Raw genomic sequence first — 19,176 nt, forward strand, 5'->3', positions numbered from 1 at the left:
ATTGTCTCCCCCACATGTGACCTTCTTGGCACAGGACTGGCCACATGGTGGGTGGGCGCCCCACAAATGCTTGCTTATTGTTTGAGTAGTCAGGGTTCAATCAGAATGTCCTTCAGGCCTGGCCTGTGGGCAGGATAGAGTGACAACGGAAGAGGGCCCCAAAGACAGAATTTTGTTCCATCTATTTAGTTAGAAGCTGATATAGAACCAGGCTGCCCTGTCTCTGAGGAAGAGTGGTGGCTAGTGGCCAGCCCACCCTGTCTTTGGGCCTCATGGGGCTCCTCCTTCCCTCTCCCCCACAGGACGGCTCTCCTGCAGGCGCGCCCCCGGCTGCTTCTACCTGTGCAAAGCCTCGTGTGCCTGGCAGCCTTCGGGCTGGCCCTGCCACTGGCCATCAGCCTCTTCCCACAGATGTCAGAGGTCAGTGGGGGCCTCCAGGGCAGGGAAGGGAGGGGCGCAGTTGGGTCATTTATTAACAAATACTATCCCATGCTGATACCCTAACACTGTGAAAGGGACTGTGGTTAGAAGGGCAAATGGCCCAGGCTCTGACCACTGGAGTTGAAGGTCAAGCAGTCAACACAATGATGTTCAAGTTCAAGGGAGGTTAGGATGGGAGAAATCGGGCTGAATGTAGGAGGAGACAGCAGCTCGGAGTCTGGAGGGAAGTGGCATTTCCCTGGGATCTGGAGGCTGGGCTGGAGCTGGCCAGGTGAGAAGTGGGTGGGTAGACACATGGCCTGGGATCAGCCAATGTGAAGATTCTAAGTTGAGGCAGCACATGGGGACTGTTCAAGATGGGATCAAAGAGCTGATCGAGCGCTCTTCAAGAGCTGACCACAGCCTGCAGCACGAGCAGAGCGTGGAGCCAGCTGAGGGAGCCCAGGTAAGCGGCCTGGGGCCAGGTGGTGCTGGGAACTTGGAAGCCAAAGCAGAGAAGCCAATGTCATCCTGAGGGCTAGCCTTAAAGCAGGACCACAGACTCCTGATTTTGAAGGGTCCCCATGCCTGTGTCATGAGTCTGGGTTGGAGCTCTGGAGAAGGAACCATCAGGAGGCTGTGGCGGGCATCCAGTGAGATGATGGCAGCTTGGACCGGGCTGTTGGCAGGGGGCATCAAGAGGAGTGGGGCCTTTGAGAAAGAGCTGGGTGGCCGCTTCATCAGGACTTCATGAAGAACTGCATGTGGTGGGAGGGAAAGGAATCCGGCAGGACGTGTGCCCGGCTTTCTAGTTTCAAAAGCAGAAGGCAGATAGGTGCTTCATGTAGGTGCTACATGAAGAGGGGCTGGCTGGAGGGAGGACACTGAATTGAGTTGGATGACCTCTGGGTGTGAAGAGTCTGTGGAACATGCAAATGGAGGTTCCCTGTGGAAAGTGGTTCTGGAATCAAGGAGAAAGGCCTAGGCAGCAGGGAGAGAAGTAGAGACCACTGGGGTAAAACCAGTACTGGGAGGGGCAGAGCCAGCCACATGGGATCCGGAGTAGGTGAGCAGTCCAAGCCCCATGGGGTTCAGAGTGTCCATTGTCCTTCAGGCAATGGAGACAAACCCTGTCCCCAAGGAGTGGAGCACAGGTGACCTACCTATGGCACCAAGGCCATCATCAGAGGTGAGGCTTGGCACCAGGGAAAAAGAGAAACAGGCACATCGCTGTGACAGATGCAGGATCTTGAGAGCTTTTGTTATTTACTTTTCCCTTTTTATAAAGGGAAGGACTGGGGCTGGGTAAATGCAGAACAGAAGCACCCGGAGGAAGCTGAGGACATGGAAAGGAGGAGGATGGGGAGTAAGGCCCATAAAAGGGGGGAGGGGACCCAAGCAGAGACAAGGGGCAGATCTTGGCAGAGGGAGAGCCCCCTGCTCATGTTCGCATGTGGGAGAGGAGTCGGGGGCAGATGCCTTTGGGAGGGAAGATGGGTGGGAAGCCAAGCAGGAGGAGCAGGCCCAATGGGGCCGAGTGAGCCTGGTGTTTGGAGTAACGAGCTCATGAGAAGCGGGGACTGTGGCTGGAGTTTGTGATTTCAGGGTTGACCCTATTTGCGGAGGGCCCCAAGAAGGGTGGTGGGAGGGGTAAGTGTTCCCAGAGGGAATTTGGAGAAGGTGACAATAAGAGACAGGAAGGTGAGGACTGGAGATCTAGGGCCTTGAAGTAGGAGGTAGAGACCCAACTTTAAGGTCCCCAAGGGTGAGAGCTGGAGTTACTGCCCCCACCCCAGCTCCAGAGTCTAGGGAGGATACTATGGCAAGGGTGGGGCTCTTGTTTTATAGGACCCACCAAGGACACACCAGGTGGGATCCTGGTGTGTGAAATGAGCCCCCAGTTCCATCAGGCCTGAAGGGCTTAGCTTTGTTGTGGGGACAGGGACACTCTTCCCACCTGCAGGAAAGCTGAGCTTGGAAAGTCCCAATGGAGTCGAGAACACCAGGTTGCCTAGAAGTCTGAGGACAGAAGGGGGGTACTTTGCAGTGGTCCCTGACATCCATGTCTTGGAGGGTCTGAGCCCAGGCTGCCTAAAGTCTCTGCACATCTCTGTAGTCAGCCTGAACCTGAGATTCTAGGCAAGGGCCGAGTCCCCCGTGTGCCTCTAGCACCATTGTGCCCTGAGCATCAGGGGCTCTGGAAGCTCTGCATGGAGAGGGCCCAGGGCAGGAAAACTCTTGGCACCAGATCAGAGACCATCCCAGCTATATGGATTTCAAGGTCACCCCATTTACCACTGGGAAATGGAGGCCCAGAGCAGCCACAGGGGAAGCCCAAGGTCAGAGGAAACCCTGAAGGTCCACACTTCTGGTGCAGAGAGATGGTCCAAGGTCAGTTGCTCTGGCCTCACAGAGGCTCCAGGCAAAGCCTGGGCTCCACTGTCCCCCAGTGCCTGCTCAAATAAGCACAGAAGTCAGTTCCTCTGTGTGTCTAACCAAAGTCCTCTTATGGCAACCCAAGCCTCTGTGTCTAGATTGGGAAAAAATATCATCACCGTATAATAGGTCTCTGTCCCCTGGGGAGGGAGGGTTGCATTGCCTCCAGCAGGATGCAAGCTGTCCTGGGCATCATGGGGTGTTCTGAAGCCTTTCTGTGACCTATCTATGGCACCAAGGCCATCAGCCAATGGCTGAGAGGACCTCATTCCCCCAGTCATCCTCCCAATTAATTCTAACGAGGTGCTTCTTCTACCGTGCAGGGATCATGTCTCATGTCCCAGAAGCCAGTGGGATTTGCCATAATAAGTCTGAACTTGCTTGGGCTGACCCAACTTTGCCAAAAGCCACCAAGGCTGTCAACAGAAGTAATCACTGAAACACTACTTAATTAATTAGGGGACTTGGAAATCGAGTTTAGGAACTGGTTCCTAGGATGGCCGACCTGCGGTGATTGGTGTGGTTTCCAACTCATCAGCCCCAGAGGTTGAGGAAAGAACTTCAATCCCTGCTTCAATTCCTGGGAGAGAGTTTTGTCTGCTCTTTTTGAATTAATATTTTTGCCTATTAAAATAGCACTGAGGGTCAAATTGCAAATAGTAATGATAGCTACTTTTACCAAACAGCTACTAAAGCAGGCAAAATGCTGGAAACTCCGTGCCTTATTGTATTAACTCCTCCTAATGCTCTTCAAGTTCAAAGTATTATTGATTATCAAGGGATGTTGCCCAGACAGATAGATGTGTGCATCTATAGCTCTGGGGAGAGGTTTGGCTGGAGATATGAAACCTTCTGTACAAGGGGGAAATCAAAGCCTGGGGGAAGGTGAGGTCACTGTGAAGGAAGAAATGTCATCGAGAAAGGGAAGGAGCAGCAAGAGGCGGGGAGAGAGCCCAGGTGGAGTAGACTCGTGCAAGCCGAGTACATGGAAGGCGGGGGCTCTGTGCAGAGTGAGCTCTGACTGAGGGTCCTGGAAGGAGCAGAGGAGACTTAGCCATTGTGTGGTGTAGATAGACACTGCAGTCAGGAGGCAAAATGGTAGTTGATTTTCTCTCTTTGTTCAGAAAAATGAGCTCAGGGATGGGCAACTCTGGGAGATCAGCACTGGGTGCTCTGTGAGATGGAGGTTGGGAGCTGGTGAGAGAGCAGCACTGGTGAGGGAATGTCCACAGCCCAAAGAGGGAAGGTGTGGCCTCCAAGGAGTCCCTGGGTTCAGTGAGTAGTGGGGCCTGGTTGGTCATGGTGGCAATTCTACAAGGTAGGCTCCTATATTCCTTGTATGCAAATGAGAGAACTGAGGCACTTTAAGGTTAAGGACTTTGCCCAAGGTGCACTTTGGTAATGGCGGAGCTGTCTTTGTACCCAGGCAGGATTCCCTATCCTTCCTCAGCCTGCCCATACCCCATCATAAAGAGAGGAGGCCAAGTCTCATCATAAAGAGGAGGCCAAGTGTGTGCCCCAGACTACTCACCACTGATTTATCAGCAAGAACATTCCAGTGTCTTCTCCTAGGCCTCCTAGACTTTGTGGGGGAAGTGGTATCCATTTTCACAGGAACCTTCTGGAGTGTGCATCTTTGTTTTCTGACCCTGAGCTGACAAAGGGGTGGGAAGGGTGGGGAAATCTAGAGGAGGGACAGGTGGGACCAGAGACCCCCTGAGAACTTGAGTGTGAGAACTGGAGGATGGGATCTTCCCTCCCTGCAGGGCTGTGATCCTATTGTCCATGCAGGGAGCATGGAGTCTGCCCTGATGGGCCCTGTGACCTGGCGGATGAGGCCACACAATGGGACATTGCCAAGAATCACTTGGCCAGGCTATTCCCAGGCACAGCAGGCCTATCAGCACGCTAACCCAAGCTCTACCCCATAGACCCCCATACAGGCTGGGTTGCTTTCCCTTTCTGTAACTAGGATGGTCACATAATGGTTCCTAGTCTTAGGGAGCCTCCATTCAGGGGGTGGAACCCAAAATACAGTAAGTCATAAATGTCAACAGGAAGTGGAGCTATGATAAAAAGAAGGCAGAAGGCTGCGCTAGGGTATGTGGGTAATAGGGGCCTCCTGTGTCCAGTGGGGCCTGATTTACGCGGCCTTGTTGGCCCTGCCCTCTCTGGAGATTGCGACTGTGAGTTCCAGGCAAACTCGGTCACCTCCATCCTGCCTCCCCATCCCACTTACACTGGTGCCTCGTTCCCTGGAGGGAGAGTTCCAGGGTCAGTCTGGGCCCAGAGGCTTGGCTGCCATAGGAGGCCGGACCGGCTGATGGTGAATGTCCCTCCAACCCTGACAGGCGGTGTTCCCTACCGGGGAGCGCGTCCAATCCCCCTTAATGAACCTCGTGTCTCCTGAGAGAGAGAAGCAGCACCTTGGCCAAGGCCCCCTCGCCTGTCCCTGCCTGTTTCTGCCTCTATCTTTCTTTGTGCCTCTTTCTCCCTTCCCTGATTCCTCTTGGGCTCTCCTCCCACCCCAGTCCCCTCTCCTTCCCTCACGGCTCCCCCCGGGAGCTCTGGGGCTGGGGGACAGGGCTGCACATACAAGCCGGAGCCATTGTTCCACAATCTGTTTTTGTCTTCATCTTGTTGGCAGGCGGCAGGAGAGGAGCGAAAGGTTAATGAGGCACTGTGAACGGGCGGCGGCGGGCGGGCGAGCCAGCGTGGTGACAGGGAACTAATTAGGAGCAGTTTAACAGGAGGAAAAAGTGAAATCTCCTCTTCACCAACTGTCAATAATTAGCTGATTTGGTGAGGTTGAAATGTGTCCACAGAAGAAGTGGGGCCTGTCTGGGGATGAGTGAGGCATGGGGAGTGGGGGGCAGTCAGGGGCTTGGCCCTGTCCCTAGGTGGTATTGGGGCAGGGGCTGACCTGTGTCCTCCAGGTCTGCCCTCTGCCCCGCTGGCTGGCCTCTGTCAGCCTCCACCTTCTAAATGGCCTGAGTCTTAACCTCAAAGACCTCCGTCCCCCCAGCTGTAAGATAAGGTGTTGGAACTAAGTTTCTTCCTGGCCTTATCCCATAGGATTCTGGAAGTGAAAACACAAGACAGGGCTCCCTTTACTAGAATCAAGAGAGCAGTGGTGGTTATGTGACCTAAAGTTCGGTGCTGAGCCCTGCAACATGGGTGTATCCTCTGAGCCATCCTCCAAGGCCAGGTCTGGCTTCCTGAACTGTGCCAAGATGTGAATGGGCAGGGGCCTTAGGCCTGCTTGGGATATGCCCCGTGGTCCCCTGGGTCCTCACTCTACTGCTGTCCTTCCAGCCACTGCAGGGGCCAGTCTAGAGAGAAGGGGAGGGCTCTGGGCTGAGGCTGCTTGTTACAGGAGCCTGGAGGGGACAAGGAGTCAGGTTCACCAGCCAGGAGGATTGTTTCCTGTTTGGCCTGTTTGCACTGTTCCTGTCAGTTGGCTTGTCTTTTGTCAGCTCCTGGCCTTTGACCTTCCCTGACACCTCAGCAGAGGACACCCCGCCCCCTGCTCTTACAGCTTCTGCTGAACACCTTGGCTGGGAGAAGACGTGAGAGCCCCCCAGGGCTTCCTGCTCTGAGCCTCCCATGTCAGCCCTGCCAACCCCCAGGCCCCCTTCCTCTCAGTTGAATCCCTCCTCCCTCAGCTCCAGAGGGTCCCTGGACTAGAAGGCATGCTGTGAAGCTCTCTCCATGTCCACAGCACCTTTCACAAGCCATGTCTCACCCTGTCTTCAGCAGGTGGCTCTTAAGAGGCCACAGCCATGCTGCGATGAGGAACCCAAGGGTCAAGCTCAGCCACCCCTCCCACACCCTCCCTTGACTCCTTCCTGCCACCCTTACAGCTTGGTGCATCAAGAAAAGAGGTAGCTGAGTGTGATGGTGCACGCCCTGTAATCCCAGCAGCTTGGGAGAGAGGCAGGAAGATTATGAGTTCAAAGCCAGCCTCAGCAATTTAGTGAGGCCCTAAGAATCCAGAGAAACTCTGTCTCTAAATAAATATAAAAAAATAAAATCACTGGGGATGTGGCTCAGTAGTTAAGCACCCTTGGGTTCAATACCTGGTACAAAAAATAAACAAACAAGAAAACAAAAAACAGGGAGAGAGGGGGAGAGAGAGAGAGAGAGAGAGAGAGAGAAAGAAAGAAAGAATTACATCCTGCATAGGGAAAGAATGTGGGTTCCCCCAGGGGTCCCAGAACCCCCACTCTCTCTCTCTACTCCCTCACCAGTCCTGAGGAAAAGGGTGGTTTGGGGGATGGGGTTGTGCCTAAGTGGTAGAGCGCTCACCTAGTACGTGTGAGGCACTGGGTTCGATCCTAGGCACCACATACAAATAAAATGGAGGTATTGTGTCCACCTACAACTAACTAAATAAATATTTTTTTTAAAAGAAAGAAAATGGTGGTTTTGATGAAATAGCTTGGCCAGGCAGCTGTGACCCACCAGAAGTCAGTCCCTGGCCCCCAGCTTATTCTCTGAGAAAGCATTTGAACTCCTCACTGAGAATGGGGAAGAGTTGATAACCCGCTTAGGTACCTGTTCAGACTGTTCTAGAAATAGCCCTCCTCAAGGACGTCATCCCTAATGTGCCCCACCAAGATCTGTCCCACCTCACACATGCAGATTCTGGTCCCATCTCCTGCCTGGGGACAACAGCCCCCTTTCCCTCCCTGGCAGCTAGCGTGTCCCTAAAACTCAGAACTGTGCTCTTGATCAACTCCTAACATAGAACATGGCTTATCTGGGTTCACCTTGACTTTGTTGGTTCCTCTTCTCTGGCTCTTCTGGGGCTGATACAAGGCAAGAGACGATGTCCAGGGACCATCATGTCCCTCCAGAGTCCACAGCACTTTCACTGTCCCCAGAGCAGGGGCCTCCTCCCCTCCAGTCTCCAATCCATCTCCTGCTTTGCTTGGAGATGTTTGTTTGGGGTTTTTCTCATTTACTGGTTTAATCAGGTCCCTACTGAACTCCGAAGCAAGCTATTTTTGCCGTCAGAAATCTGCCGCCTCCCCGCGCCCGCTGCTTTCTTGGAGTTTGCCCACAGGACCCCCCAGGAGGGACGAATGGGGATGGCAAAGCCGCTTGGAGCCCAGGAACGCCAACGCCACCTGTCATGTTGCCTGTTCCCTGCACCCCCATCCTAAACCCGCGCGTGCACACAGGCGCACACGCATGAACGTGCACACACTCTCAAAGACAGGCCTCAGCAAGGGCGCCTTTCAGCCTGTCCTTCCCAGATCTCCCTCCCAGGACCTTCTAGAACACCTCACTGAATTTAGAACAGACAAGAGGCTTGGTTGTGCGAAGCTTCCACTGAGATAACAGCAATGATGTGTGCACAGGGTCTCGAGGATGCCTGGCCCGCAGCAAAAGCTCAGGCCTGTGAGTGGGGTGAGCAGAACAGGGGTGGGCAGGGCAGGGCCTGGGCACTGGGATGGCTGCAGATCCTGCCTTAGTTACATAGCATCACATGGGCTTTCTAAGCCTCCAACAGACTCCCGTCTGTTTCTAGATATCATTGTCTTCCTAGCTCCAGGAGGTTGAAAGTTTTCCCACTGCTTGTGTGGGGAAACTGAGGCCTCCAGATTGAGAAGATAGAGGACAGAGAAGGACTGTGAGATTGGTCCACCAGAGGGCACCCAGGAACAGTGCAAAGCTCCAAAACGGAGAGGGGGCTTTGACCATTTTCTGGGTCTACAAAGCACAGGGGAGATGGAAAGTTTTGAGATGGGCCCCCCGCATTCACACTTCGGTTCAGTTTGATTCAGTTCTTATGGAGGATCGAACTGTGTGTACCAGGTGCAGCTGCCTTGAATGGCACAAGATGGAGCAAGATGGGGTGGCTGTATTCACACCAGGTCTTCGACAGGGATGTGATGAAGACCAGAACAAGTGCCAGGGGCACCAGAGGTGGAAGCAGGGGAGGCTTCCAGGAGGAGGTAGTCTTAGAGGAAGTGGATACAGCTTGGACTCAGGTCTCAAATATACAGGAAATGGAAAGTAGCTAGTGGATGAGGAACCTGGAGAAAGACCCAGAAGGCCTAAGTGTCCAGCCAAGGAGTGTGACCTTCACTGAGAAGACAGTGAGAGCCCAGATCCAGTACCAAAGACCTGACCCCAGGGTCCAGGAATCCAAGTTCAGGCCTTACTCTTACACACCACCTTCTAGCTGCCCCCAAAAGGATAGGGCTTTCGTGTGTGTGTGTGTGTGTGTGTGTGTGTGTGTGTGTGTAGGGCCTGAGAGGCCTGCCAGCCCCAGTGAGAAAGGGTGGATGTAGCTGCCTACTGGGTCAGGGGTTGCCTTGCCGAGGCCTCAGGCACCCACGGGCAGCCATATGCCCACCTGGGCTTTGGGACCCTGTATCCATGTTGCCACCACCTGCAGACCTTAGAGGCTCAGACCTCCGGCCAAGCTCAGGAAGTGGCTTTGAGCTATGTCACAAGGTCAGGCTGAATGCCCCACCCCCTGGCCCTTAGTCTTTGGAAGGGACGCAGAGGAGCCAGCACAAGAAAGGCCAGGAGGAGCCAGTGCTTTGTAGTAGGTAAAAGCCCCTGAGAATGGGGCACAGGCTGGGGGATCCAGTTTCCTGTTTATGTCTCCACACCTCAGCTCCAGGTTCAAATATGTAAACTATCCACTGGCCCTGGCTGCAGGTGTGTGTGCTCCCAGGCTGGAAGGCAGAGGTGGCCCCAGATGCATTCCTCACTCTGGCCCCCCACCCACAATGAGCCGGGAGACAGAGAGAAATAGCTCAAGGTTAACCCTTCCCAGGCCACAGAGGAAGGCCACAGAGCTGCTCCAGGGGCTCTGGAGCCAGCCAGGCCTTGGGGTGCTCAGGGGAGGCTCTAGAGATATTGGACATGGTGCTTCCCACCTGGGGCTATCTCCTGGGAGGGGCAGGAGAGTCTGAGCTGGGCTGCAGGATGGAGTTGGTGCTCAGATACAGGCAAGTGGGGAGGGTGTACCCCACGAGATTGTGTGGGAGTCAAGGTTCAGGCTCGGCATGAGTCAGGCAGGACTAGCAGGTGACACTGCTTATTTCATAGTGGGCCGGGCACGTCCCCAGCATCCCCAGTTCTGGGGCTACAGGAACCATCAGCCAATGCTGACTGGGAACTTCAGCTTTCTCCGTGGTCCCTGCGACCCTCAACCCAGGTGTCCTGCCCTCCAGCTGCCGCCTGGCTCTCAGGTGCCTGGAAAAGGTACCCGCCAAGTCCCAGCTGCACCAGGGTCTATAGTCCCTTCTCCCTGTACCTGCTGCTTGCTCGGCCTCCTTTCTCATCATCACCTTCTCCCCAGAGAAGGCTCCTACCTTCTCAGCCCGACACAGGGGGTCTCTTCTGGCTACATCCATTCCTCTCACTGAGCCTTGGCATGTTCCTCCACAACCCCACCCATGAGCCACCTTGGCCCACAACACCGTTACTCTGCACATATAGCTGACTTTTGCTTCTTCCCCCTCAGCCTTCCCAGCAGCATGGTCCCCTAGAGAACACCTTTCCTTGGTTCCTGCCTCCAGGCCTGGAGCTGGCCAGAGCCACAAGAGGCAGCCACAGCCCCTGAACCACACTCACAACCGCCTGTCCAAAGGCCACTCCCGGGCAGGCCCCTGATGTCATTCCCTTGGAGAAGACTGGACCCCCACATACCCAGAGAGGGAACTTCCTAGGGGGCACTCGATTATTGGTAAGAGGGGAAGAAATGGCAGATCTGCTCAAGCGGCCAGCACATAGGGCTCTACCCCGTCTTCTCCCAGTGAGCCCAGTGCTGAGGACCCCGGGATCTCAACATCCAAGGGACCTGAAGATGGCATCCTATGGCCTCCCACTCAGCCATGGCCAGAGAGATAGAGGGGCCTGGCCAATAAGTGAGGCTGTTCCCAGGGTCTGCACTGAGTGAGGGGTTGGGGAATCTGGACCTAGGAGGTCACTGTCACCCAGTTGCCAAGATCAAGGCCTCTTGGCCCTCCTAGGAGCGCTTTCAAAAAACTGCCTCGTGTCCATTGCTGCTCCATGTCTGGATACCCTCTGTCACTGCTTCCGCTCCTCAGGCTGGTCCCCCGAGGCCGCCATCACGGGCTTGTTCCCTTTACCCGCCCCTCAAATGTGCCTGTTCCCCAGGCCCTGGCACCCACCCCTCCATCTGCTCTCCTGGGCAAGCTTCTCCACTCTGGAGGCTCTGGCTGTGCTCACACATCCGGGCTCTCTCTCCTGCCCATCGCCCCAGAACCCTGGACCCATCTGCCCCCCCAGGCCTCTCCACTTGGGGAGCTCACAGGCACCCCCAACTCAGCATTGGCTACCCTGAGCACACCTCCCCCTCCCAGCCCCACCCCCTCCCATATTCCCTGCCTCTGAGAATGGCATCGCCAGCCACCCCAGCTCCTGAGCTAGAATTAGGAGTCATCCAACGCACAGTCATCCTCAACACCTCCCTCTCACCCCCACATGGAATTGGTCATCAACTCCTATGGATTTCATCTTCAGAAAGGATCCTCGGCACACCCTCCTGCCTGCCCCCACTGGCAGCATCAAAAGGCAGGACCTAGCACCTCTCTGATTCTGACAGCTGCTCCCTGGGAGGCTTCCCTGCCCCCTCTAGTCCATCCTCCACACCACCACCACCACAGAGACCTTTCTAAAATAGGCAAGGTTATGGCCCACCCCTGCTCTGAATCCTCCCATGGCTCCCTATTGCTCTCAGATAAAAGGTTGGCACCTTCATGTAGCATAAAGGATTCTGCTTGTCCTCACCCCACCTCCATTGCCTGCACATTTCCACCACATCCGACAGTGCTCCCCTGCCCTCGCGGCCCATGCTGGCCAGCTAATGCTTCTCCCTTCACCCAGCAGGCTTTGCCTAGCCTCTCTGATCACCAAAACCCTCTGTTCGCTTCCTTCCTCTTTCCTTCATCAGTTGTAACCCCCAGCCCCTCCCCAGTTTCCATGGTACTTTGCTTGTGTCTCTGGAATCCATCTGCGTTCACTGTCTGACTCCTCCCCTAGACTTTGAGCTTCTCAAGGACACAGGCTGATCTTGTCCTTCTCCGTGTGCCCAGCTGGGGCCAGGGAGTCAGTGGCCATCGACATCTGCTGAATTGAGAGCAGACTGAGTTGGAATGAGAGGAAAGCCTAGCTTAACAACTCTGTCCCCAAGCCCCTGCTCCTGGGCTCCTCAGTCACCTCCCCCAGGAGCCTTCCCACTGCCTGCATCTCCCCTCTCCCCCGTGCATCCCTCCTACCTGCTGCCCTCAGCTCCGAGGGGGCCCAGGGGAGCCTGGGGTGCTGGGAGGAGGAGGCCTCGGTCTCCCTGGGTCTGCGTGCTCCAGGGAGTGAGCACCGTGGGCCGTGGCCCTGGGCCGTGGTCCTCCACTGCGGTGAGCAGCCTCTCTGATTTTAATGCGGGCCTCAGTGCTTCAGTGAAAGCCGGCATGGGAAGTTGCTAATAATGGCACTAAAATAAAATATGCTACATCTGTTATGGGTAGCAGAACAAAATTAGCTGCTCACACCTCTGACATCCAAGATGTCTTAACTTAAAATACTCCTTGGCTTACTTTACATCATTTACTGATTATATTTAAAAGAAATACAATTTTGCAATTACTGTTCTTTCCAGTGTGATATCTATGCATCATTTTCCTTTTATGTTTATATATTTCTCCTTCATTAGTGCAGTCTGAAGGGTGATTAGGATTCTTCAAACATTTTACAGAGGTTAAACGTTGATTAAGATTTAATTATTACTGTAAATAGCTTGGAATGACATATGGTGCAAAAGCCTGACATATGTGCATTTGAATAAATGAAGTGCTATTTCCCAGGATGCCTCAGTAGCTGTTTAACAGCTTTCCCGAAGGGTTATGTTACACCTCATGGTAAGATTGCTGGGATGTTATATTTTGTTGGTTTTTGCAGCTGAAAGCTAAGAACAGTTTTCCAGTTTTTTAAAAACATTGAATATTTTAAATACCTAAATTGTTTTGCACAAATTTTTGCTAATTTGTCTAACTAGGTTAAACATTTTCAAAAGCATTTAGATTTTTAAGCGTGGGCGCTGTGCATTGTGTCAGTGGCAGCATGGGGACGAGGGGAGCTGGTGGGGTGGAGGGGACTTGGGGTGGAGGGGACTTGGGGCCTGGCACGGGTGGGGAAGGAGAAGGTGGTTTGAGGAGAGGGTTGGGGGGCCAGGGTTGGTCTTGAGCCTAGCTCTTGTCTGTTTGGTCATCTCAAGGAGCCAGCACCTGGGTGTTGGTGTATCAAGACTAGAGGAGAAGGGTCCTCTGTCTCCAGGAACCCCGCCACGCCCACCAGCTCCAGTCCTTACCAAACTCCCTCTCGGCTGGGCCCTGACCTACACAGCCTGGGTTGGTCTGAGTCTTTGAAAGCCAAGCTAGTCTGCACCACCTGCTGCCTCTCTGCCAGGGTTGCTATGTCTTGACATACATTAGGTGCCTAGGTCAAGTTCAACTGAGCTAAGTCGCAAACCTGACGCCCCTGTGATCCTTCCCAGGGTAGATGTCAGGCTGGGGCCTCCTCACTGAGGGGACACCTTCCTCCCTGACCCGCCTGGGGCAGGAGGCTCCGGTATCTCCACTGGTTCAAGAACCTAGAGCTGAAAAACAGATGCTGTAGCATTCTGCAGGGGCAACCCATCCTCCCAGGGCCTGTTCCACCCTTTTATTCAACACTTAGGGGCACTAGCACTGTACTAGGCCTTCAGGTGACCTGTATGTCCGTCCACTGCCTCAGGGAGCTTGTGACCTAATATGAAGGGGTGGGGGATGAGGAAACAGTCCCCAAACAACGTGATGTCACTTGGATATAAGAAGTGTGTGGGGCTGGGGTGCCGGTTGAGCTGAGCCACCAAAGTTGACTGAAGACAGGAGAAATGGAGTGGGGGCGGGAGGGGAGGCAGGAGGGCAGCTGTGGCAAAGATGGGGTACACAGGGGGAAGAGCACAGTGTGTCCACAGAACTCAATAAGTACACGTGTCCCGTGTCTCTAGTTCAAGGGGAAGGGTGTCCAGGGGTAGGGCAGGGGCTGGGTGGTGCAGGAGTCAGGATTTGATCCACAGAAGGAAATGGGAGTCGCCGAGTCATCTCATAGTAAGGAGAGGCACTAACAGATGGGAGCTGTAGAAGGTGGCCCCTGGCTGTGGTGGGGGGTGGACTGAAGTGGACAAGACCTTTGGGGAAGGGAAGGAAAGAGAAGGCTTGGGGCCCCAAGGTCTTTGTCCAGACCACCATTAGGTGGTGGTGCCATTATCAGAGATGGCGAGCCGGGGTGGGGCCAGGGAGATGGTGGATTCCATTCCATTTTCTGTATTTATTGGCCTTGGGGATTGAACTCAGGAGTGCTTAGCCACTGAGCCACATCCCCAGCCTTTTTGTATTCTTTATTTTGAAACAGCATTCACTGAGTTGCCTAGGGCCTTGCTATATTGCTGAGGCTGGCTTTGAACTTGCGGATCCTCCTGCCTCAGCCTCCCGAGTCTCTAGGATTACTGGCATGCGCCATCACACCTGGCCTCAGTTCCATTTTAAATGGGTTGAGTTCATGTGCCTTTGAGATGTCCATAGAAAGTCTGAGAAGTCAAGCAGGCAGCTGTGGGCCTGATGCTCGGGGGAGAACCTTGGGTAGAGACACCTCAGAGGTGGAAGTCACCCAGGGTGTCTAGTCACACTGAGACCCAAAGACCCTAAGAAGCATCCAGTGGATGTTGTGCAGTGAGGGCTGAAAGTGACCGTGGAGAGGAAGATTTTGTGGAGGGTGGTGAACAGAAGCCAGATTTACTGTAGGTTGAAAAGTCAGTGGGCGGTGAGGAGGTGGATACCACTGGTTTAGGCAATTCTTCAAGCAAATGTGATTGCCAGGGAAGGGAGCCAAGGTAGTAGTGGAGCCTGCCTCGGTTGAAGGAGAACTTTCCTCAGATGGAAGGTTCTTGTCCTGTGTGGAGGTGCTAATAGGCAGTGAAGGTGGGAAAGAGGGAGGAGCTGGGACCCAGCTGCCTCAGGGACTGGAGGGAGGTGGTGCCAGGTGGGGCTCTGCCTTCTGAGGGCCAGGATGGCTGCCATGAGGCACAGGAGGGCAGGTGGGAGCCAGGGTGGACACCAGGAAGCCATGGGTTTGACAGTGGGGAACTGAGTGGTTCCCTTCTGATGCCTTTGATCTTTCCCCTGCAGTTAGAAGACTCATGAGCTCAGGAGTGTGGATCTGAAGATGGGATGGCAGAGGAAAAGAGGGAAGGGTTAAGGTGGCCTCTGTGGGAGAGGGAGTGGACCAGGCAGGAGCAGGGGTGGGGGTGCTGTTGCCAGCTGCTGTGATGGCCCAGCCAAAGTCAGGGACGGTGAGCTTTGAGTGGTTCCATTAGGTGGTCAGGTCCAAGTGTGGAGATGGTGGGCACATGGTCGGGCGCCTCCACCAGTCAGGGCTTGGTTTGGGGAGTAGCTGAAATGATGTTTCCTGATGTCCAGGTTGAAGGGAAGGATGTGAAAACTGGGAGGTGGGGAGTCTGGGACTGGCGGCCTCTGCTGTCCAAAAGCATAGAGGAGCAGAAGGGGTGGGATACCACCAGGGTAGGGGACCATGGAGCTGAGAGGGCAGGGTTTGGGTTTGAGGAGACTGGGTGGAGCAGCCCTGGGTGAGCAGGTCCAGGCGACACCCTGAGAACAGTTGTCTGCAGTGTGAGGGACAAGGGCCTTGGAGATGAGGGAGACCCAGAGCTCAGAGACCAGGGGAGGGATGTTTTACCACATGGACATATAATGAGAATGAAGATGCCAGACCTGAGCTGGAAGGAATATGTGAGCCCCAAGGTGGCAAGACCGTGGAGAAGGAAGGAAAACAGGCAGGACACGTGGACCCGGAGGTGGAGGGCGCAGAAGGGCAAAACTGTGGGCACCAGCATGGTCTTAACTGCTACTCCAGCCTCCTCTTTCCCAGTCTCTCCATTCATCTTTCTGTTCTCTCTCCTCAGATCGAAACCTCCCAGTTAGAGCCTGAGATCGCCCGGGCTACAAGCAGCCGGACGGTGGTGTATAACAAGGGGCTGTGAGCGGTGGCCGGCTGGCCTGGGGACAGAGCTTTGTCCAGGCCAGGGAATTTGGGGGCAGGGAAGGAGTCTGGTGGGCTGCACCTGCAGGTGGACCCCACAGTCCTGGGCCACCTGGGGGAACACTCAACCCACTGTGGTAGGGAGACTAATCCATTCACATTTTAACTTAGGGGAGAGGAATTCTGACACATTTCCTATACAAAAGAATCAAGTGCATTTCTGGGCCTTATGTGGGGTTGTGGAAACTCCACTCAGCACAATTATGTATGAAACTGGAAAACTGCAGAATGCCCATGGGGTAAAATTAGGATCCTTTTATACATTGGTTTCTTTTTTCTTTTTCTTTTTTTTTTTTTTTTTTTTAATCAGAATTAAGTCTGAGCCTTGGTTGCAGGTGACCAGAAGTGGCAGGTGGACAAATGATGGGAGCCTAGGAACTGGGTTGGTTTGGTAGTTGGGCTGGTAGATTTAGGATATCAGAGTGGCCAGGCCAGATGACTCCTCAGGCTGGAGAGGGGGAAGAAGGGGAGCTGGTTTGTACCCCACAGGATGGGAACTAGCCATGTTGAAGGTCCTCAGGAATTGGACCCAGGGAGTCAAGGAGCACTGGAGATTCTTTGGGCAGCAGGCTCTGAAAGTGGCCAGCTCTTTTTCATTTTCCAGCTGCAGAACCAATCCCTCTGCCAAAAAGCCAGTGATGGTGAGGCTAGGGTCCCCCTGATGGAGCTCTCGCTGATTCCAGTCCCCCGAGGGGATCCCAGCTCCAGGCAGAAAGCCCAAGGAAGGAATGATGCTTCCAGTGCAGGAACCACGCACCTGCACCGGCCTCTACAGGAGGGTCCCCTTTCAGGCACATGCTGGAGGCTGGGTGCTGGGGCTGAGGATGGGCTGGAGCTGGTCCAGCTGCTGTCCAGGGAATCTCCAGCCATTGACGCTGCCTGTCACATTCCACCACTTCCTGAGTAGGAGGGTCTCGTGCCTGAGAGTGCCAAGGCCAGATCCCAGGGAGCCATCTAAGAGACAGCATCAACTTAAGAATGGTGGGCCCCAGCTCTGGCACCAATGGGCCGTGTGACTCTGGGCAATTCACTCCCTTCCCTTGGCCTCCCCTCCTTGCCCAGAAGCAAAAGACTGGACCAAGGGGTGCCCTTCATTCTTCCAGCTTGTCTTTTCCTGTCTTGCTCAGGTAATGGTCATCCTGAGCACATGCACAGTATGGACACTGGACTGGGAAAGGGGGAGGCCCCTTGGAATGGCCTCAGAAATCGGACCTTGCCTTTCTGTGTGTGATCCCACATCTTGGAAGCACTTGACCTTTGCCAAAAACTTGGCAGTTCTGGAGGAGGAGAGAGTATGGATGGTTGGGTCTGTGTGGGGGGCCACACTTGCATGCCACTCCTCAGCTCTGCAGCCTGAGGCCCCTGGCTGCTAGCTCCCCTCTCCTTCTCCTTTGCAGGCCAAGGACAAGGAGAGAGTTCTACAGAGGGAAGCAGGACCTGGGTGGGGGCTAAGCAAGGTGACTCCTTGTCTGAAAGACCCAAAGGAAGGGGAAACACCAGCTTCAATGTGCCCCCCCCACCCCCGACCCCCTCAAGGATGGAAGCTGCCAATGTGCAGCTTTTGGGCCTCCATCCCCTGGTGACTCCACCTTGGCGGGGATCTGGGCTGGAGCGTCTGCAAAACTTCAAGAGCGTGGCCGTAGATGGCTTCTCAGCAACTTAGGGCAGGTGTCTGATGAAGGGGGTCTCCCATGGGCATTGACAGCATGTTCCCACCCAGAAGCCATGGTGCCTTTGCCCCCCAGCCAGCCAGCCCCTGGTGACCAGCAGCTGGCTCTGCAGGATGTTGTCTGAGCGCCCACCACTCTCCTGAGGAGCATCCCACCCGTCTGCTCTTCAGGATAGGAGGAAGACATGGGCAAGCAGGGAGGACAGAACAGCATGGGGGGGGCATGGCTGAGGATGGGCTGGAGGGGGAAATATTTTTGAGCCAATCCTGTTATAATGTGAGCATGCCAATGACTGCTGCGCTGTGCTGGCTTCTAAGCATGGACGGGGCAGGGCGTGTTTGAGTCCTCTTTTGAAGAGCTCACTGCAAACTCAGCCTGCCCCCACTTGTCATAGGGTCTTGTTCTTGTGCACTTTATCTTGGGACCAAAACTGCCTCCCAAGCCATATTCCCTCTAGAGGCCAGAGATGAAGCCTTTCCAGTTCCCCTGTGCTGGTTGCCCCTGCCCAACCTCACCCTGCCCTGCCCTGTTCCTGTGGCCTCGGCCTCTCATAACTTACATGCCTTTTACCTGGATGATTTGCATCAAGCTCTCAAATGCAATTTCATATGAGCTAAGGAAGATGTTCCCATAGGGGTGCAGTGGTAAAGGATCCTCACAGCTCAAGGTGATGGGGACAGAAGGACAGTGGGCCATGCTGCTAAGCCCTAGTCTGGCTTCAAAAAAAAAAAAAAAAACCTCCATAGAGGGAAACTTTCTGCTAATTCCCATACCCAACTCTGATGAGGCCGGAGGAGAGAGGTCTGGGTGGGGCAGGTTGGTTTGGGTAAACTTGGCCCAGCTTTGCTGGAATACAGGGCACATCTGCAGCTCTGGTGTCCTTTCCCAAACCCCTCTGATCACTTCAAACATTCCCTCAGGCTTGGGGATGCCCTTCTCCCATTTCTGGAAAGCAATCTGAGAGTGCAGGAGGCAAAAGCCCAAGATGTCAAGATGGCTGCCAAGTAAAGACGGCCACCAGACCCCTATTCATTTCCCAATCCTGTTCTGAGTCTCTGGCCTGGGAGAAGGGTGAGGGTCATGAGAAGAAGAGCCAGTGGAAGATCTAAGGTGGTCTTCCAGCCTTGGGTGGGCATAAGTGAGGCCCCAACCCACGTGCCTCAGCACACCCAGGGGACTTTACAGTGTCTTTTTAACCTTCTCAGAAATTTTCTCAATCTGTGTGATTTATGTAATACTAATGAACTGTGGGCAATAAACAATGGATTTAAAGCATCGGAGTGTGGTTTTGTGAATTATGTCGGGAAGGGTGGGAGCACGGAAACACAGCGGGAAAGGGTGAAGGGCTGCTTGAGGATTGTGTGGGAAGGTGTAGACCCAGGGTCCAAAGAAGGCCCAGAGAGAAGGGGACGGGAAAGGACAAAGGCCAAGTGAGGAAGGAAAATGGGAAAAGGGGGTGGGTTAAACTGCAGAAGGATCCCCTTTGCAGAGCAGCTATCGAGTGCTCATG

At 54.3% G+C, this 19,176-nt stretch overlaps 1 protein-coding gene across 3 annotated transcripts in view; it reads left to right on the forward strand.

Moving 5' to 3' along the window:
* The window catches only part of Sfxn5 (sideroflexin 5), a 113,592-nt gene extending 94,651 nt beyond the window's left edge, over positions 1 to 18,941 (forward strand). For 2 of the 3 annotated variants that reach the window (XM_015479514.2, XM_048804111.1), the window contains exons 13-14: positions 303 to 420; positions 15,860 to 18,941. In XM_015479514.2, the coding sequence (XP_015335000.1) occupies positions 303 to 420; positions 15,860 to 15,937 (196 nt within the window). In that variant the 3' untranslated portion in view covers positions 15,938 to 18,941. The remainder of the gene's footprint in view (positions 1 to 302; positions 421 to 15,859) is intronic. The other variant, XM_048804113.1, reaches the window with a different exon arrangement.
* Positions 18,942 to 19,176: the final 235 nt, after the last annotated feature.

This window comes from Marmota marmota, unplaced genomic scaffold (genome assembly GCF_001458135.2).
Source record: "Marmota marmota marmota unplaced genomic scaffold, marMar, whole genome shotgun sequence".
Lineage (NCBI taxonomy): Eukaryota > Metazoa > Chordata > Mammalia > Rodentia > Sciuridae > Marmota > Marmota marmota.